This window comes from Quercus lobata, chromosome 8 (genome assembly GCF_001633185.2).
Source record: "Quercus lobata isolate SW786 chromosome 8, ValleyOak3.0 Primary Assembly, whole genome shotgun sequence".
Classification (NCBI taxonomy): Eukaryota; Viridiplantae; Streptophyta; class Magnoliopsida; order Fagales; family Fagaceae; genus Quercus; species Quercus lobata.
This window is the reverse complement of record NC_044911.1, coordinates 5,570,402-5,592,788: the sequence shown is the minus strand read 5'-3', so window position 1 is coordinate 5,592,788 and position 22,387 is coordinate 5,570,402. Positions and strand designations below refer to the sequence as shown.

Below are 22,387 nucleotides of genomic sequence, written 5' to 3'. Positions count from 1 at the left end.
TTTTTTACCTTAGGGTTCTAAATTTCTGATTGCAATAAATTCGACACAATATCGATTATTGCTTTATTTTCTGTTTGGTTCCCGAGACAATTTATGAGTAGATATATAAGTGTTATTTTCAAGAGTATCGTGTTTTTTTTTCTTTAGAACTAAACAAAGTATTTGAATAAAGAAACGAAGCTAATTACTTAGTTTTTGAATCCATATTCAGTTTAATTTTTGTAATTTATTGCTCACAATATGTTTGATTTTCAGTAAAAAACCTAAATTCAGCTTAAAAAATTGATGTACTATTGGCAATGCCTAGAAATGTTGAATTATTTGTATTTATGATGATTATGATTCTGCTTTTATGTTTGTTGTTTTTGTTTTTGAAGTTGTAATGGACATGGAATGGTCTGATTCGAAGTATGAACACCGCAAAGAGAGGGATGATGAGTCTCCAATGCGAGAACAATATGATGATTTACAACAGGATGGGACTGTACGATCAATCATTCCCTTGGATTTTGTACAAGTTAATAGGGAAACAAGCTATAGATGGGGATTTGCAGAAGCTAGCCTCAAGCATCAAGCCCCTACAAGATAATGAATGTGCTGAGTATCCGCTATGGTCTAGCTGGTTGCAGGAATGTTGTTACAGATATTTGCTGTGGTATCCTTGGCTTATTATATTTTGTTGTCTCTCTGGTAGACAGATTGTTGGCCTGAAGCTGGATTTATATTCTTTGCAGGCTGTTACTGCATAAACAGGCTTTTGTTGTATTTCCTTAGCTGCTAATTTGTTTAGTTTTGGTGTTTCTATGTGGAGTTGGTGCTGCCTCCATGGTGAGGGTGTAGTTAGTTTCAGGTTTTTGGCTTTGGCTTGTGTGTTGGTTTTGTAATCCTTTTGGTATGTTGGTGTTGGTTTCCCAGAATGTTGGCAATAAAAATTACTTGATAATCGGCAAAAAAAAAAACCTGTAAAATGAGCTCTAAAATTGATCTAATTGATCCATGCATGTGCTACTTTTTTTCTTTTTTTCTTTTTTTAATAATGAATCTTGTGCTACTTGTTACTGACTCTAACTTTGACTTATTGGCCTTATACATGAATTAATCCTAATCTGAGCTTCCCATTCAAGTTAAAAATTCCTAACATGTGCATTTAACTATCAAGAAGCAGTTATAGGACAATCTACAGATAAAAGATGGCAAGACATATTGGCACTTTGGTCCAGGAATTAAGTGTCATTTGAAGGCCTTAAAGTGCGTTCACACTTGACCTTCTGTACCAAAGGGTCAATCAAGGTCAGAACCTCCCAGTTTTGCCTATTTTTGAGTTCCTCTGTTTCTCAAGTCAGCAAGAAGGTGGATTCCAGTTTGAGATATTTTCTGTTTCCATCCCTATTATGACTTTTGAAAGTTTTTCAAATGATAAAATGACAGAATGATTCTGGAATGTGATTGGTCTCTAGAGGTGCCCCTTAAGATCCAAAATTTTGCTTGGTTCGCTAGTTTGGGAATCCTTCAAACAAGGACCAAGGCTTTCGCAAATTGGGAGTCTCCTTATCTTAAGAACTTCCTCACAGTTGGGTGGAAACTATGGAATCGTACGAATGAAGTTTGTATGGGGGCCGCTATGTCATTGCCTAACATCACAGCTTCTAGTGCTGTCTAGTTAGCCATGTCATCCATTGAACAGAACTAGCAGGAGATTCACTCCAATCCAGATCTAGTTAAGTAGTAACCTCCTGATACAAGCTGTTTTAAGCTATATGTTGCTGGTTTGAGCTTCAGAGATGTGACTGGAGGTGTGGGAGCCGTGATTCGTGATACTGCAGGTGTAGTGTTTGTTGCATTGTCTGGGAGAGTTTGTGATTCCTAGACTCCTAGTTGATTAAAAAATTGTGTATTACTACTCTTTCATGTGTGATGTAATGGAGCCGTGTCACAGGATTTAGTTGAGTGATTGTGGAATGTGAAGACACTGGGCTGGTTAATGCAATTACAAATGTAGCAAGCTTTCTCTTTGTTTGATAAATACTGTAATGAAGTTTCATTAATGTCAAACAAAAGAGTGAACATATGGAATGGGAACCATACAATCAATCACTCAGATTACATAAATCTATCAAATCACTAACTGAACATATGGAATGATTACGCAAAACCATTGAACAGAACTAGCAGGAGATTCACTTCAATCCAGATCTAGTTAAGTGGTAACCTCCTGATACAAGCTGTTTAAGCTAAATATTGCTGGTTTCAGCTTCTGAGATGGGACTGGAGGTGTGGGAGCCATGCCTATATAAGCCAAATTTTATTCTCGAAATTTCTTAGTAAACAGAAATACAAACTGACACACATTCTAGATGCCTATTTTTGTAGATTTGGTTATGTTCAAAATAATACTGCCTATTTTCTGTGGAACAAGACAGCAATTCAATAAAATTGCAAATTTCTAAAAGGGGACTCTATATAATCTACAACAGAATGCATATTGCCAGTGCCAAGTATATGAGACCACTCAAACAATGATCTCAAATGCAAGGATTTCAGCTCAGTAACTGAGACTGCCACTCCATTAAATGGGCAATTGTTTATCCCCTCCCATATTACCCATATTCCAAACAAAAAGAGCTTCCATGTTTACCAAACCAATTCCTCCATCCAAAAAGTAAATCCCCAACTCTCTTTATTAATCAAAGTATTTCTACCGTATCATATCCCAAGTTTTCAAAATTTAATGTATTGCCACGTCCATATTGTATCATATGTATATTTTGAATCTGCATCAGTGCTTCCTAGTCTGAAAGTAAAAGGCATATTCATGAATATGGACAATAACTATATTCCTTATACTTAAACAAGTATGCATGCATGTTTATATATGTACACATACTACTGTACATATACAGATGTATTTTGACATAGAAGCCACATAACCTCCTTGTCATATAATAATATATGACATATCCATTGCACAAGTGCAATATGACCCCATCAGCATTTTTTGGAATTAATATAAATTTGTCAATAATGTCTTCAGTACACTATATATACCACCAAAGTAATACATTTTTTTTTTTTTTTTTGCAAATGAATTTAACATCCAACTGCCAATGAATGACCGGCTTCAATAAGCTTTAGTCAACCCACAGAATTAGTATGATAGATATCATGCATTCATGCAAATCAACACTCACATGAAAAATAAGTCTTGAGCAACAAACACCAACTTCTTCAGAAAGAAGAATCTTGCTAGTAGGTTTTGTGGCTTGATGTCACGATGACAAATACCAATACAATTATGTATGTAGGCAAGCGTTCTGCAGATCTGCACCCAAAAAACAACAACAATGAGAAATAGAACTCTAGCTGATAGCAGATAAGGGATTTTTTTATATCAGTAAGTAACACATGCCCACATGAGTTTTCAACCCACAACCCATCCTCCACCCCATTCTTACATGGAGAGAAAATGCCATGAGTTGGAGCTCATTAGTATTAGTTTTTCCAACAAAAATATTAATGTACATTTGAGTTTTTTTCTTAAAAACATAAAGCAAGAGGACATGCATTATATGTTTCCTCTGCACATGGCTACAACAATGCAATAGCTTCTGCAGGAACATATAATGGGAACATAGTATGGCTTTCACGTTTTACAAAACATCAGCATGCTTTGAGCATACAAATCACAAAATTTGAAAAGGCAAATGTGGAATTATTTTTGAAATGAAAAAATCATATAAATCTGTAATATGTAAACACCATTCTTTTTCACAAGTATTTTTGGAAAGTAGGGAGACCCAAAAAAACCCCCAAGGCATAGCTAGCCTAATACATTGGAAGAAACTACGCACTCTTTTTCACAAGTATTTTAAGGGGTCCTTTTGAAACACTAGGAAAATTAGAATAAATAAAAATTGGAGAAAAAGGAGAGACTTATTTATAGACAATACAACTTGGAGATAAGTTTTGGAGCTAAGTTTTGTCAACTTGAAAAAATTTATCCATGAATAACCCTAGAATAAATACATTTGCAGCATTCATTTAGTAGTTAATATATTAAAAAGAATATACTAACTTAAGAAGCTTTTAACAGGGCAGTTTTTTTATTAAAAAAATGTATAAGTAAGATATTCTATACGGCCAAACAAAAAATAAGAAGAGGGAACCACAATTTTATAAGCCCACATAATTGAATACAGTGATATTAAGGCTGCCGATAAAATGCAACTAACAACAATAATTTTTCCTGTTGAGGAACCAACACCCAGATTTCATCCTCAAATCAATCAACAACACTTTCCTTATTAACAGAAACTTCGGATTTTAACCTAGGTGAGAAATAATAGGAAGAAAAGTAATGCAAAATGAAATTGAAAAACGAAAAACCCTAGGTAACATTATGAAATTCCAAAATCTAAAATTGGAGAAACAGAGAGAGAGAGGGTACCAGCAACCCAAATCATGCAACAAGTAACAAAACAAGAAAAACTAAAGCACTAACAACGGAAATTATCAAACACAAACACTTGGGCTAAACCCAGATGGAATAATTATTTAAAAAGCTCAAATTTTTATAAGAAAAACATACCTTCAAACTTGAAAAAATCTGAACTTCCATTGGAAGGGACAAAAGGGATTTTCAAGGTATGGGTGAGGGGATCGTCTGAAGCCGATTGTGAGAAAAGAGGAGAGCGTTTGAGGGTGAGGGTGAGGGTGATTTTTGTTGCACGCCGACGGGTTGAGGATGACTGATTTCGCCTTTTGAGTGAGAGTGTTTGAACTTTGAGAGAGTGTTTGAGAGACTGAGAAAGAGTGTTTGAACTGAGAGAGACTGTATGACTAGGCGTTTGAAATTTAATGTATATTTTGCATATTTTGAGTCTTATAAACTCGATTTCCACATCACCAATTGGTTCTCGAGTTTTAAAAATTCGAGATGCTGTTATCACAAATTCTTTCAAAACCGGCCAACTAACTATATTGTTAGATATCCTTTCTTATTTGGCAAGGAAAATCGTTTAACATGCTTAAACACGTGTTCCTATTATTTGCGGCAAATATTTTAGATTTTCTAGTTTGGTAGTTAGCATTCGTCCAAATTTAATTTTAACTCACAAAAATTTGTTTTTTCTACTTTGATATAGCATTAGAAAATACATTTCACATCAATTATTTTTATTTTCATATGCCATTATTTTTTGAGAAAATACACTTCACATGCACTAGCATTTTAAAATGCTAGGGCATGGTTTCATTCAACAAATTAACTAAGTTGTTACATAGTGTATAGGGCCGTAGTCAGGATTTTTTATTTGGGGCTGAATTACATATTTATACATTAATCATAACTCATAAATATATTATATACAAAATAAAAGTGTTATATCCACTATGTTTTCACAATAAATTCTAAGTAGTAAGTTATTACTAGTTATAATTTGAAACTACTCCTACAGTTACTTTTTTGTTCATTAGTTGAAATTTATAAGTTCAAAGGATCATCAAAATGGAACTGGAGTTCAGTTAGTTTTAATTTTAAATGTCATAGAACAAAAAAAATGGGATAAAAGACTTCATAAAATAGTGCTCAAATACTACGAATTGGAAATTTGGAATTACAAAATTTTGGTTGGGTATTTGGGTTGAACTGATTCTGTTGCTCCAAAGTTGAATTATCATCTATTGATTTTTGTCCTAAATTTTAGTCTATCGATTTCACTAGGGTCCGTTTGGGAACAATTTATTTAGTTAAACTGAAAATTTTTTACTGAATATAATGTAAAAAAAAAAAAAATACTAAAAGCTAGCTAAATAGTACAATGAGAGTATAAGACTTATGAATTGTACCAAAAAGTGCAATAGTACCTAAGAATAGTAACTAAAATAAACTAAAAACTCTAATAAGCTGTGGGTGAAGTGTAATTTTATTGTGCATGGGTGAAGCATAATGATCTGAGATTTGAAATCCAAATCACAACATCATGATTTTTTTTTTTTTTTTTTTTTTTGATAGGAAAAAATCATGAATCTTATCATCTGAGAAAAGTCATAAGTTTATGAACATGAGTATCGAAATCTAAGAAAAAATGGCAGAGAGTAGAGACATTGATTTTCTTCTGAGTGTTTGCTTTCTTGTGTTGGCCGTTGGGCACAACTTTTTTCGAGAATATATTTTCTTACTCACAAACGAAATTTCTTCAAACGAAATTTCTTCACCTACGCACTAATGTTAAAAAACTCAACAGCTTTTATTTTCTTCATATTATAATTACACGTCAAGTCAAAACGAGTTTTAGGCCCTGCCTAGTGCCCAGGATATTTGCAAATCAAAATTTCTGTGATTTAATTCAACATTCTTTTGATTGGATAGGAGATATTGGAATTTCTTACCGTTTACACTGGGTTTGTTTCTTGACGTTGTGAAATATATATAGATTATAGCTTTAGCTGGTTACTAGAAACTAGAAAGTCATGTGCTTTACATGCATAGAGGTGAAGTAATTATATATTATAAATTAACCAAAAATTGTGATTATTAAGAATACCTTCTACCAAAGTGTCATGAATGTGATCCAAAATTTTGACAACAAACAGTAATGATTTCCAGAAATCCATTTCTAAATAGGTAACTAGTGCCTAGTGGTGGTTCATCCTAATTTAATTTTTGCATTCGATCTCGGCCTCATTTTATGAAAGTTGTTATGCTTATTAGTTCTTTTGACAAAATGCAAAAAGAACCCTTCAAATTAGGGTAATTCATCCTTTTGTCTCACTTTTATTAGGTGGAATGGAAGATGTCCTACCCCTATAATATTGGTCTATTTCTATACTGTGTCAAAATTTTATTGTTCATGAAAAGCTTAATGAATTGATGAGCTCATGGAATGAGAGGCACATTATTATGAATTTGATCATCCAAAACTACAAGTAAAACAAAACTTTATGAATGCCATAACCTTCAAGTGTGTCAAAAAAGAAATGGAGACATATTGATTATCTTGTCAGTCAATGTTTGTGGCTTGGAAATTCTTTCTAGTGCTGGCCAACTTTCTTCAAAATATTGTTTCTTTACTCGAACTACATTTCTTCCCATTCAACCTAACGTTAAATACGAGGTATTGTGCATATCAGATTCCTTCAGCCATTCAAAATAGTAAGTTAGACACGTTTTCAAACAATTAAGAAAAGTAGCATCTCGAGTTTTAAAAACTCGAGATCCATATTAGAACTCGAGTGCTAAAGACTCGCGTTCTGAGTGGGAAAATGCCACATAGATCTCGAGTCTTTAAGACTCGAGTTTTATGCAAAAAATTTCACCTATAGTGGCGTTTTTAAGCCTTACAGTGACGTTTTAAAGCCCTATTAGCGGCGTTTTCCTGCAAAAAACTTTTGTAAGTGCCAGGTTTAGGGTGCCCTATAGTGGCGTTTTTAATACCTATAGTGACGTTTTAAAGCCATATAGCGGCGTTTTTTGCAATTTATGGAAATCGAGTCTATAAAACTCGATTTTCAGCGCAATTTTTTTTCTCAAAATCGAGACTTAAAAACTCGAGTTCCATCTTGGAACTCGAGTTTTAGATACTCGAGATGTTATTTTTCAAAATTGTTTTGAAATATGACAATTAACTAAATTTTTTAATATTTATTGTTATTTTTAAAAAAAATTCCGTTAATTACACTCAATAGTTTTGTGGAAAATGCCATCCACGACAAGTCAAAAAGAGTGGGGCCCTGGCGCAGGATTTGCTAATCTTTTGACAAAGTAGGAGACATTGTAATTTCTTACTGGGCGTGTACACTGGGCTAATAGAAAGTCGTGTGTGTGAAGAGGGGAAGCCATTATTATTTAAAATTGTGATTATTGAGAATAGGCCTTTTTTTTTTTTTTTTTGAAAGGTTCATGAAAGTGAACCAAACTTTTGACATTAAACAGTAATGAGTTGCAGAAATTCATTGCAAAATGGATCACTAGTGGTGGTTTATCCTAAATTTGACATTCTCATCATCACCTCATTTTATGAAAATTGTTTTGCTTATTACTTCTTTTTTCATAAATTGAAGGAGTCCTTTTGCTTTTTGTTCAAAGAACAAGTAAGGCTGAAGTTACCATCTTAAAAGTTAAAATGAAAGTTGTTATGCTTATTAGGACAAAATAGGTAACAATCTAGAATCATGTGTAGAAATGTGCTGGGGTGCAAATGATTGAATTTTTTTTTTTTTTTTTTATAAATATTTAGGCTCTATTTAGTTGGAAAGATGGAAAAGTAAGAGATTGAAGAATATTGGGAGAATAGAAAAACTTTTAATTTTTTCACATTTTTATTTAGTAGGATGGATAGATTTAAATGCTTTGTGTAGTCTTAGTTTTTTGGTCCTTATAATAATGCTCTCATAATTTGATAATGTCAAATTTAGTTACCCATTTTGCGTCCCCTTTCCCAAACTAATTAGAGAAATTGCCCTCTTTTGAAACTCAATTTTCTCAAAATCGAGTTTTAAAAAAAAAAAAAAAAATTGGAGCCCTATAGTGGCGTTTTGGAACTTGAGTTCCATGCAAGTTTGTTTTTTTTTTTTTTTTTTTTTTTTTTTTACCTATAACTCGAGTTTATGGAGTTCGAGTTCCAAAGCGCCATTATAGGGCTTAACTTGATTTTAAGAAAGAAGAGTTTTAAAAGAGGGGCATTTCCCTAATTAGTTTAGGAAAAAGGGCAAAATGCTAGATTGTTTGACAAAAAGGAGCAAAGGCCAATTTGTCCTAAAATTTTGGTTCACATTCCTGGAACTTTAATAAAAGGCATTCTTAATAATCACAATTTTAGTTAATAATCACTTCAATTCTACACACATAAAGACATGACTTTCTAGTAAAAGCATTCATATTAGTAGTTGTAAAACCATTCAAAAGTTATTTTACCACCTCAAGTCATTAAAATCATGCAACATTGAAGCAGCTAAAGCAATTTCACAATATCAAAAAACAAAACCCTTTTAATCAAATGAACGTAGCATCATACAAATCTTGATAAAGTAAAGAAAAGATCCAGGCAAAGTCCCTTCATTCGTTTTGACTTGATGTGGATGGCACTCTCCACAACACATATACTATAGGCAAGAATGCACTTTTGATCCCCACATTTTGGACCGATTCTTGATTTGGTCCCTAAATTGATTTCACTCCTAGGTTAGTCCCTGATTTTAGAAAATCGTTTTTATTTTGGTCCCTGCCGTCAACCCAGTAACAGAAAATGCATACATGGCAAACGACTTGTACTGTTTGCATATTAGATGCTGATGTGGTTAATAAAATAATAATAATAAACCACCTCAACATGCCATGTCATCGTCTAATTTAAAAAAAAAAAATTAATTTATCAATTTGAAAAAAATTTAAAAAAACATAAAAACAAAATTAAAAACATAAAAATACATAGTTTTAGATTTGAACGTGAATACACAAGAACTCAAGAACATGAACCTAGATCACAAGAACTCAAGAACACAAAATTCTTTGGCATTCAACATCTTTCCCAGAAAATTCCAACAAACACTGAAAAAATTCACATCTAAAATGCTGATGTCTAAGATTTCATCACAACATTTTCATTCCACCCAAAACCAGAAATTTTCTAATGAAACAAACACACACAAACCCAGCCAATTCGGCTCACAATAACAACAAACCCAACCAACCACATAAATTTTCCTTAAACAATCATCAACATTTTCCCCAGAAAATCAAGATTTTCTTTCAAACCAAACACTAAAATAACTCACATTTAATAAACCGATGCTTAAAATACATACAAAATCCCTATCCTCCACCGAAACATCCAACAAATCAAACCCATAAACCCAGAAAAATCATCAAATCCACATGAAAAAAGACAAACCCAGAAATTTAAAATAAACACAGCAACAAGTGAACATATCAGAAACCCACTGATCAAGCCACATTAAGCCACTGATACTGCAATCTAAAACCCACATGAACAGATCAAACCACCAATCAAAAACAATGGCAGTGACACCCTCGGCTTGTGAAGAGAATGTGTACATAGCGAAGCTTGCCGAGCAAGCCCAACGGTATGAGGAGATGGTAGAGTTCATGGAGAAGGTCTCAGTGGCGGTGGAGAGCAAGGAGCTCACCATCGAGGAGCGAAACCTTCTCTCTGTGGCATACAAGAACGTGATCGACGAGAGGCGAGCCTCGTGGCGCATCGTCTCCTCAATTGAGTAAAAGGAGGAGAGCAACGGCAACGAGGACCACGTGTCCATGATCCAGGACTACAAATCCAAGATCGAGTCAAAGCTCTCCAACATTTGCAACGGAATCCTCAAGCTCCTTGACACCAGACTCATCCCCTCTACCGCCACCAACGACTCCAAGGTCTTCTACCTCAAGATGAAGGGCGAGTGAGCTCCGACCATGGACAGTGGAGAGTGAGAGATGCTATCCATTGAGCATGAAGAGAGTGAGAGAATTTGAGATTATTCTTTCAGTGTAGGGATTTTTTTTAAAGCTGATGAGGTTAAAGAAAAATAAAAACAAAATCAAAAATAATTAAAAAGATAATATTTTTGATTTTTTAAGAAATGATTTTAGTTTAAATTAGATTTAAGTTTTTTTTTTTTAAAAAAAAAATTTAATTGACTTTTTTTTTTAAATTTCTGAGTTGACTTTTTTTATTAATTTAAATGCTGATGTGGCATTTAAAAAATGCTAAATATAATTTATTATTATTATTTTATTAGCTACGTCAGTAAACAGTGCATTTAGTTTGCTACGTATGCATTTTATGTTACTGGGTTGACGGCAAGGACCAAAATAAAAACGATTTTCTGAAATCAAGGACTGACCTAGAAGTGAAATCAATTTAAGGATCAAATCGAGAATCGGTCCAAAATGTAGAGACCAAAAATGCATTTTCGCCTATATTATATTAAAGAGAAAATAAAAGATATTGAATGATTTAACACTGTGAATGGAAGAAATTTCGTGAGAGTAAAGAAGCATTTTTTTCGAAGAAAGTTGTGCCCAGCACAATAAAACAAACACCGAGAAGAAAAGCAATATTTCTTTTTCTTTTTTTTAAAGATTTTATTACTCACACATTCATAAAGTTTTGATATATATTCGGATGATAAAATTCATATTATTCTGCTTTGCATTCCAAAGCTCAGTTCATTGCGCTTCACCTGACTATTTGATTGTTCAGCTCTAGCATACAGTTTTTTTGTAGAATTGTAACATTTAATAGTATAACTAACTCAACTCCATTTCCATTTTAATGATCCTTCAACTTTTAAATTTCGATACAAATAATAACGAATAAAAAAAATTAGAAAATTGATTTCCGTCCAAATTAGCATTCTGTTTAATAATAATAATAATAATAAAGCTTATGGGCCCACGAAATGGAGGGTCCCTCTCAGAAGACTTCAGTTAAGGCTTGTTTTCTGATAACCACTACACTTGAGTCAATGCTTGACCTCGAGTCTTCATATAATAATGTACTTTACAATTTTAAGCATTAGAGCATTTTTATAGCATTAACATCAGGAAATGTTACTTTATTCTATTTTACCATCTTAAAAAGTTATTTTATCAATTATATCATCTCATTTTACAATACTTTCAGCATCCCAAACTTTTATTTTTCTATTATACTCATTAAAATAATATATCTACACAATAAAATAATATTTCCCTCAATCACTATCATTTATTCTTTCTTTCTCTCAATCACCATCACAATAAAATATTAGTTTTTTTTTTTTTAGAATTGTGCTACAGTGCAATTCTATCTTTAGAATTGCACTGTAGCACTATTATACTTAGTAATAACATTTCCTGATGCAATACATTTTGAGGCTTGAAATGCCAAATATCCCTTACATTTGGTATTAGCATTCCCCAATACTAATGCTCTTACACTAGGAATGCCATATGTCATATGTAGTTAAAATTTAGCATAAAGGCCCAAAAAACCCTCACATCTAGACTTGTAAAAAGCAAGTATTGCAAAAAAATTTACAATACTGTAGCACAATTGTAAAAAAAATAAATAAATAAAAATATTCAGTTTTCACTTTATCAATTCATCTCTCTCTCTCTCTCTCTCACCGGTCTCTCTCTCATCTCCTTTCTCTAGCTTTTTTTCTTTTTCTTCTTTTTCAGTTCACTCATTCAATCACTCCCCCTCTCTCGTCCCTCTCCCTCTCTTGTCCCTCTCTTCCCTTTCATATTTTTTTCCTCTCTATTTTCCCTTGAATCAAGGGTTTGATGTGGGTTTGACGAGGTGGGTCACGGACTCACAACAGAGGTGAGTGGGTTTTGATTTAATGGGTTTGTGGTGGAGATCGTGGTAGATCGGTGGTGGAAATTGGCATGGAGCTTGCTGTCCGGCATGGTGGAAATCGGCGTGGAGCTATGAGCGTTGACAGTAGATCAGATCAGAGGGGAGGTGGAGAAGCACCAAGCCACAAACGAAGAGACAGATGAGAGCAGGTTTTGCAGTGAAAACGGGTTTCATAGCGATGTTGGTAGTGTATTTCTTTTTTTTTTCTTTTTTTCTTTTTTTCTGTTTTGCTGATCTAGGTTGATATGGATGATGGAGGTTAAAGGAATGGAGTTGTGTGGAAGAATGTGAAAAGTAAAGTTAATGGAGGAGTTTGGAAGGTAGCGTGTGGAGGAGAAAATCGGGAAAAAAGAAAAAATATATTTTATTATGTAGATTATTATTTTAATGAGTAGAATAGGAAAATAAAAGTTAAAATGCTGGATGTATTGTAAAATGGTATTGTGTAATTGATAAACTAGTTTTTTGGATGGTAAAATAAGATGGGATAGCATTCACGGATGCAAACGCTCTTAACCCCCAAAAGATCATAAAAAACCCCGAAAGCTGAAAGAAACTCTTATTGCAATTGCATCATGCAATTAACCTCATTCCTAAACAAAAAAAAATTTACATTTTCAACTTTTTTTTACTTTAACTTTTTTCTTTTTTTCTTCTTTTTAATTTTTTTTTATTTAACAATTGAGATGGAAATGTTTCTTTTTTTTACTCTCAATCTCAACCCTTCATTGCATCAATGCAATACTTACCTAATCTCAGCCCCTCTAATTGCTAATTTGCTATAAATAACCAAGCGATTAGTAGCATTTATATCACAGTCAAATCACAATCAAATTTTTTCTTTAAAAGCATGATCATGTACAGTTCTCTCAGATTAATAGCTGTTACTTTAACCATTTTCCTTTGGTTGCTCACTACGGACTCTAAGGTTCGTTGCATCAAATCTGAAAATTTAAATCTGAAAACTTAAATCTGAAAACTTAAACCTGAAAACTCAAATCTGAAAACTCAAACCTCAAAGCTGGAACCTTAAGCCCCACCACCTCACCGAGTTTGAACCCTCCATCGACAAGACCCACCAAATCAAGCCACCGAGACATAACAAGACCCACATGAAACCCACGAAACCACCGGAGCACAACTACAAGGCACAAGAGAGAGACAACCACAAGGCACGAGAGAGAGAGAGAGAGAGAAGATAGAACAAACTTGAGGATAAAAGAGTCATTGGGAGGGAGACAAAAAGTGATTTTTATGTTTACTTTCACTATAGCATGAAGGTAAAATATAGCAAAAAATTTTAAATATAGCAACTTTGTTGTATGGGTTTTTTGTGTGGTTGAGATGCTAAAATAATTTTTGAGTTATTTTTGCATATTTATTGTGAATGCTTTGTGTCAATGCTTGGCGCCAAATTCTTAATGCGTGGTAGAAATTGAAAGCATAAGAAAATCGATTAAGCTCAAACAAACTCTTCCCTCCTTAGCAGTCAGCACAATACAATAAGACGTTCCGTTTCCTATATGCAATAATGATGAAATTTCCAATGCTACATATTTTAAAGTTCCATTTGGATATAATAATAGCGTAATCAACTAAATTCAATCGGCTGATTAGGACAATACTTCATTTTTCGAGAAACCTCACTAAAATTAGTAACAAGTCAACAAATCAACTAATTAAGTTGTTGTTATATATCTATAAAATAAGCTAATTAAGTTGTATTGTATAACTTATGTGTGTAGCTTATTTTGATTTGTAGTTGATCAATAATAATAGGGATTTGTTATGTTAATTCATCAAGCAGTTTAATGTGTGGCACTTTGAAAGTCATTCTCTGCCTACAATCTACAAAGCATCTTACAATATCAACTTAAAAATGAATATCGGCTTGATTGTTTGTTTCATCTCATGTTTGAAATATCAGAGGTAATCATGAGGGGATTCACCTATGGTTTTTGCATTTTTAGAGAAAACAATAAAAATAAAATATAAAATTTTTTCTTATTTAAAAAAAGATAAAAGTTTTAAAATGGAAATAGCTATTACAAATTATGTAAACAAGTAATCTAGTGGGATTTATCAAAAATGACGAATCAAAATCCTATCTAAACAAATAAACATTGTAGGATTTATCACAAATGATGAATCAAAATCCCGTCTAAAATACGTTATACTTTTTGTGTTAAGTTTAGAAAATTGATATAAATCCAAATGAACCTAAATAAGGGCCCAAAATATGAAGGGCCCTCATCTACAAGACTTACAGTCAATGCTTGTCATCAAAATGTGTGGTTACATCAACAAACAAACTCACATTGTCTATACAATAACAAATTCCAATTTCTCCTATTGCATCCATGTAATTAATGTTGAATATGCATGGGAAGAAATTTCATCCTAGGACTTTTATGAAAAAGTTTTTCCCAACACGTGGAAGACTTCTAGGATACAGACATCAAGTAGAAAATCAAGGTTTTTTTTTTTTTTTTCCCCTTCAGTTTTTGACACTTTCAAATTTATAAATTATAGATTTTCTTGATGGTAAAACTAACACTCGGCTCCATTGCTCCTGCATTTCAAGAGTCCGTTTGAGTAAAGGCAGGTTTTTTCTTCTTCTTCTTTTAATGCTTTTTGCTTTTTGTCTCAATTTCTGCTTTCAAATAATCTAACTTTTCTTTTTTCAAATAAACTAGTTTTAAATTATTTTTTTTCACACATTTAACGTTAAAATTACTAAAAACTATATTTATTTTGGTAAACACTATAAGAATAAGTACGGACACCAAAACTCAATGCAATATGCTTGACTCATGCACAATAAATATTGATACCTTTAAAAAGAAACCAATATCTAGGACAGAATCCATCCGATATAATTAATTTGTTTTGCAACTCCACCCAAAAAAAAAAAAAAAAAAATTGTCTTTGGAAGCTCCAAAACTACTTAAATCCTGTCTAATTTTTGTAAGGAAAAAGTTGATGGATATTCTAAGAACATTAGTTTAGAAAATATTTTAAGATAAGTCGGACTTTTATCAGGAAAGAAAATTGGTGTCTAGACAGATCAAGCTAAGGCCGATCAAATGGACTATATTCTTAATTTCTTATCTCGAATTGTTCCATGTACAAGTTACAGTCAATGCTTGGCATTTAAGAGTGGAACACCTTATCTAAAGTCCATGCTCGGAAAGCTTGAGAAAAAATCCATTTAAATCAACACATAATAAGAAATTATAAAGGAATTAAAGAAAAAAAGAATTGTAAAAAATAACGAAAATTTAATCTATGCTTAAATTCTTATAAGGATGAAGACAATATAGACTTTTTAAAAAAATAAAATTAAAAAGTCTATTCTTATTTTGTATGTATGATAAAGTATCCTGTCACAAAGGTTCATTAGTTTTCAAGGTTATGCCATCATTTTCCATTTGTACTCATCTTATTGCTAGCAAAGCAGCAAAAGCAACAGATTAGAAAACATGTTACTAATATCTTTTAGTATGGATAATAGGATAAGAAAATTTAATGAAAAATCTACCATTCTGAGAGGAATTACTTGTTAAGTGTTTGACATCCCAACCAAAATCTATTATATGATAATTAGAATTCCAATTGATCATTCTTGAATTAAATTTTCTGGCAGGATATAAATTATTTTAGGTAAGGTAGTTTTCAATTGGTCCTAGCTAAGTCTCTAATTAAAAGATTCATGCATAAGATTTTTTTTTTTTTTTGATAATTCAATCATTACAACATGGGGAGGGTGCCCTCAATCCTTATAATTCATAAAGAAGAGTCAACAATGTCATCAAAGTAAAAGACTCTTGATCATATTTCTATACATGCCACCATTGGTATGCTGTTTTCATTATTTTTTCCTAATTGACGAATTCAATCCAGTTAATTATGCTATTAATATGTGCAATAGGAAATATCAGTGGAACTAGAAGTTTCATCATACATATTGGTGGCATGAATTTAAAAACAAAAGAACAAAACAATTTAGTCAATTGTAATAAGACCACTAAAATAGCTGATAAACATAACAACTTCATTTGGCCTAAGATCAACACATTATGCACTCCCTGCAAAATTTCTCTCTTCTTTTTTTCTTCTTCATTTTTTTTTTTTTTTTTTTTTTTGAGAAAGATAGACTTTGATTTTGAGGGAAAGTCGAAATTGGTTTAACCACCAATAGTGCCCTATTCCACAATGAATTCAGGATAGGAGGGCACTACTCTTTGACATAAAAAATTCTGTTCACATCCATGACACATTCATAAAATGCATTTTTAATAATCACAACTTTGTTTAATAATCACTCGCAAAGTACATGACTTTTGGAACTAATCATACTAGACTTTTTAATAGCTAGCTTAGGCAATTTCACAACATCAAACAAACCCACTGTATATGATAGTAAATTCCTATATCACCTATTCCATCAAAGGAATGTTGAATTGTTCACACTAATATTGATTAGAAAAGATTCTAGGCTAGTGCACATAATTTTTTTCAATTAACTTGGATGACAATTTATCTAGTATCTTTCAAATGGAGATAAAAATAGAGTATATTTAATGTTACTGTGCATTGGAAGGAATTTACTCATAGCTAGGTCTTTTATGAGAAAATTGTGCAAGCACTAGAAAGACTTTCAAAATATAGATACTAATAAGAAAATCAATATGTTAGATTTTGACACTTTTTTTTTCTTCTTCTAATAATTCTATAGTTACAATCGAGATGAAAGGATTTAAACTATAATTGTCTCCAACTCTTCGTTTGGAACACCATAAGGTGTTAATTGAGTAATAAACTTCTGATTTTCTTGATGATAAAATTAACCTTATGTTTTGCGATTAAAAGTTCATGCCACTTCATTCATGACTCAACTAAGTAAGTAAAACTATCTTATAATTATCACCATTATTAAATATTTTCGTGCGTAAGTACAAATTATAAGCTAGTATATTATAAATTTTGAGCATTGTATCATCATACCATCCAATGCAATAAATTTGTTTTGCGATTTGAGGGTGAAATTGACCAACTAAATCCATTAATCAATTTATGATAATTCACCCTTTGAGCCTTAGAATATTTCAATCCGACCTAGTTTTTGTAATGCCAATGAGGAGTATTTGCCAATGATAACATAAAACTTTTGTCCCATTTTTCTTTGCAACATTTAAATGTAAGATCCAGGTAAAATTTACACGATATCCTATTATTATTATTATTATTATTATTATTATTATTACTATTTGTAAGGACTCAATTTGTAACGACCCCAAGATGGTATTGGGTTCGTACGTTAAAAGGCCCAAACAATATAATTTGTAGAGCGTGGATTTGAAAGGTTAGGCCTTGGTCACCGGACAGCAGTTAGTTGTGGTTTTCCTGACAACATACATGAGGAAGCTCTCAGTATATCTGACTGAACCCTCTTCCCGGCACGGCTTGGGCTCCGGTCATTGAACCTCGTCTGAGGAGTTTATGGAGCTTCGTGCTCTTATTATCCTCCTTATTTAGGACTCCATGGTTCGGGAGACGATTTGTCCCCTCCTTCTTCTGTATCGCTTCTCTTTCCTTTTTATACTAGCAATTACCCTCTCTCCAGTGTCCACGTGTAAGCTCAACTTTCTGGGGTTAAGACTTGTCCTATCAGCCCATACCTAAAGTGGTTGGGGGTCGTTGTAAAAGCTGAAAAGCATGGTGAAGAGCATGGACCTGTCAGGCGCAGAGTTCTTTATTGCAATATTGGCAGCCTTTTACTTGAGCTGCTCCTACACTGTGCTCGCCCCTTCTTTTAGGGGCACTCTGGGATGCCAAGAACAAGATCGTCCTCGGTCATATCCTTAGGCCGTTTGGACTTTCATTGTGCATCCTCAGCAAGGGCCTTGGGCCTTAGTATAAAGTGGGCCGGGGTCATAAATTCTCCAACCCTACACTATTATTATATAAATTTAGCATACAAGCAATGATATTATCAATTTATCACCTTAAAAATTTTGTTGCTAAACAATCACTACCATAATATCCAGAGACTTAAGACACAATGGAACATATTCTGTTTTAAAGATGGTTGAAGTTTGATACAAGTAATAAATGAGTATTAACCATTCAAATTACCATCTAAAATGTTTCATAAAGATAGAAAATTGATATGTATTCAATTCAAATAAAGCTAAGGGCCTACAAATAGAGGATCCCATCTACAAGACTTTACTGAGTCATTCAATCCCTAATGTGTGGTTGAAATTGAAAGCATCAAACATATTCCATTTTAAAGATAGTTGAATTTTTGAATTTTTGACACAAGAAATGAATAACCAATCAAATTACGTTGCACTTTTCACAAGTTAGAAAATTGATATGTAAATCCAAATCACCAAAGGGCCCGCAAATTCACTTTGCACAAGTTAGAAAATTGATATGAATCCAAATGGAACTTAAAAATGGGCCACAAATGAAGGGTCCCATTATTTGTTCGGTAGAAATTTAAAACTCGTAGCAGGTAGTCAACACAACGCAATAGAATAAAGACGGTCCATTTCCTATAAATTAGCATGCCATTATTAGCATTTCGTATCACATAACAAAATCATAAACAGTTTTATTTTTAGAGAAGCATATGATGATTATGAAGGAGGGTTCCTTGTTGAGAATTACTTTAAGCCTTCTCCTTTGTTTGGTCACTATTCACCTCATCCTCCTAACTTCTGCACTGCCCACTCCCACTTTGAGGTTCGTTGCATTGAAAACGAGCAACACGCCCTTCTCAACTTCAAGCATGACCTTCTAGATCCTTCAAACCGGCTTGCCTCTTGGGTATCTGACGTGGATTGTTGTGACTGGGTCGGTGTTGTCTGCCACAACATCACCGGTCATGTCCTCCAACTCCATCTCAGAAGCTTTTTTCCTGTGAGAGACGAGTTTTCAACTGATGATACCCAATATGGAGCTCAATTGCAAACTTATGAAAGGTCAGTGTTCAGCGGTAAGATAAATCCTTCTCTGCTTGATTTGAAGCATTTGATTTACTTGGACCTCAGTTACAATGATTTTGGTGGTATTCAAATTCCCAAATTTCTCGGTTCAATTGGGAGCTTAGGATATCTTAATCTCTCACATACGGGATTTGTGGGATTGATTCCTCATCAACTTGGGAATCTCTCTAATTTGCACTATCTCGATCTTGGATATAATGATTTATATGTCAAGAACCTTCAATGGCTCTCTGGTCTTCCTTTACTACAACACCTTGATTTGAGTTCTGCTAACCTTAGCCAAGCCTCTGATTGGCTACAGGAGATAAACAAACTCCCTTCCTTGTCAGAGTTGCGATTGTCAAATTGTGAACTTTCTAGTTTCACCCCACCATCGATACCCAGTAGTATTAACTTCTCATCTCTCACCACCCTTCATCTTTCATCCAACAGTTTTGAAAATACTTCGATTCTGTTTTGGGTCTTTGGTCTTCATAATCTGGTTTCTCTTAATCTTTCTTGGAATCAGTTTCACAGTCCAATCCCTGTTCATCTCCAGAACTTGACTTCACTTAGGCACCTCGATCTATTTGCCAATCAGTTTCAAGGTCCAATCCTTGTTCATCTCCAGAACTTGACTTCACTTAGGTACCTCGATCTATCTTGGAACAATCTCAACTCTTCAATTCCCAATTGGCTCTACAGTTTTAGTCATCTTGAGTTCCTCAACCTCGGCTACAATTATTTGCAGGGTACAATCTCTAGTGCCATTGGAAACTTAACATCTGTCATTAGCATAGACTTGTTAGGTAATGAACTTGAAGGAAGGGTACCAAGATCTTTGGGTAATCTCTGCAACTTAAAGGAAATTAGATTGTCAGAAATGAATGGAGTCAAAAGATATCTGAAATCTTTGAAAGTCTATCAGTATGTGTTTCAAATAGACTAGAGATCTTATATTTGTCTTATGCTCAACTGTCTGGGCATTTGACCGATGATCTTGGGCAATTTAAAAATCTGGCCATCCTTTCTTTGGGGTCTAATTCAATTTCAGGACCTATTCCATGGTCTATAGGAAATCTTTCCTCTTTGAGATCCTTGGACCTTGGGAGTAACCAAATTAATGGAACTCTCCCTCCAAGTTTTGGACAGCTCTCCAAATTAGAGTATTTAAATATTGAATGGGGGGTGTAGTATCTGAAGTTCATTTTGCCAAATTGATGAAATTGACAACACTTCTTGCATCTCGAAACCAACTGACTTTAGAAGTAAGAAACAGTTGGATCCCTCCTTTTCAACTCAATTATTTATTTTTGGGATCATGGAATTTAGGGCCAAGATTTCCTTTGTGGCTTCTTTCACAGAAGCATCTTCGGTATTTGGACATATATAACACAAGGGTTTCAGATGCAGTTCCTCCTTTGTTTTGGAACCTGTCTTCTCAATTTATTTATCTAAATCTCTCACACAATTAGATCTATGGAGAGATTCCAAATATCCCAATGATTTTGTCCAATTCATCAATGATTGATATGAGTTCAAATCACTTCAATGGTTCGTTGCCTTGTATATCCTCTAATGTTAGCATCTTAGATCTCCTTGACAATTTATTGTCCGGATCTATTTCGCACTTTTTATGTTACAAGGTGAATGAGTCCAAACAAATGTCATATCTCAATCTGGGTAAAAACTTTTTATCAGGGGAAATAATTGGTTGTTGGATGAAGTGGCAAAATTTGAATGCGTTAAATTTGGGAAAGAACCATTTGTCCAGTTCTATTCCAAGATCCATTGGATCTTTGATTTATCTTCGATCTTTGCATTTATACAACAACAAATTCTCTGGAAAATTACCATCCTCATTGAAAAATTGTAAACACTTGGTTACTATTGATATTGGCAAAAACGAGTTTTTTGGGAGCATACCTTCATGGATGGGACATAGATTTTCAAGCTTGATGGTTCTCAGCCTTCACTCAAATAGATTCTATGGTTACATCCCAGAAAAACTTTGCTATCTAACTTCACTCCAAATCTTGGACCTCTCAAATAATAAGCTATTTGGAAGCATACCTAGATGTGTTAACAATTTCAGTGCCATGGCCACAAATAACAATTCAAATGGTCCCCTTCTTTTATATGGCCGGTCAATTGGATATGTTGATTCTATGGTTTTAGAAAGTGCATTGGTTGTGATTAAGGGGAAAGTTCTTGAGTATTCCACCACACTTCAACTTGTAAAAAGTATAGACCTTTCCAAAAACAATCTATCAGGCGAGATCCCTAAAGAAGTGACTAGTCTTCAAGGATTACAATCATTAAATTTGTCATTTAATATCTTGAGAGGAAGGATTCCTGACAATATAGGTGTTATGGGATCATTGGAATTTATAGATTTCTCTGTAAATCAACTTTCAGGTCAAATTCCTCAAAGTATGTCAAATTTGACATTTCTAAGTCAGTTGAACTTGTCAAACAACAATTTAAGTGGGAAAATCCCATTAAGCACTCAACTACAAAGCCTCAGTGCCTCCTGCTTTATTGGAAACAGACTTTGTGGAGCTCCTCTAATTGAGAATTGTTCTATAAGTGATGTAAAACCCATTGTTGAAAACAAAAGGAGCAAGGATTTTGGTGGACCTGAAGTGGATTGGTTTTACGTTAGTATGGCACTTGGATTTGTGGTTGGGTTTTGGGTTGTATTGGGCCCTTTACTATTGAACAAGCAAGTGAGAATCATGTACGTTCAATTCCTAAATCACCTAGGGTTCAAACTCTGGGGATTTGTGGCACAAGCTTGGCTGCGTTGTAAGTAAATGTTGTAAGATTCTTAATATTTAGTGCAAATATCATGTAATCATAGTAATCAATATTTTGATGATTTTTATTTGATCTTTGATCTGGTTAATGCTTGTATTATTAGCTATATTCATTCCATTGACATATATGAATATGAAGTTTCTTCTTCTGAATATCAAATGCAATCCAAGTTGTTGTTTTATTATCTCTATACATTACAATGTAAAACCACATTTC

General features: G+C 33.4%; 2 protein-coding genes and 1 pseudogene across 2 annotated transcripts; all 3 read left to right on the top strand.

The window, feature by feature from the left end:
* The first annotated feature begins 9,644 nt into the window (after window positions 1–9,644).
* On the top strand, window positions 9,645–15,571 carry LOC115956180 (annotated as a pseudogene).
* Window positions 15,572–16,161: 590 nt separating this feature from the next.
* Window positions 16,162–20,300, top strand: LOC115956179 (receptor-like protein EIX1). The gene is made up of 3 exons (XM_031074629.1): window positions 16,162–16,172; window positions 18,977–19,927; window positions 20,000–20,300. The coding sequence occupies exons 1-3, from the start codon at window positions 16,162–16,164 to the stop codon at window positions 20,298–20,300; spliced, it is 1,263 nt and encodes a 420-aa protein (XP_030930489.1).
* A 715-nt stretch (window positions 20,301–21,015) lies between these two features.
* LOC115956178 (receptor-like protein EIX2) lies at window positions 21,016–22,167 on the top strand. Its single transcript, XM_031074628.1, has one exon. The coding sequence runs from the start codon at window positions 21,016–21,018 to the stop codon at window positions 22,165–22,167; it is 1,152 nt and encodes a 383-aa protein (XP_030930488.1).
* The last annotated feature ends 220 nt before the right edge of the window (window positions 22,168–22,387 follow it).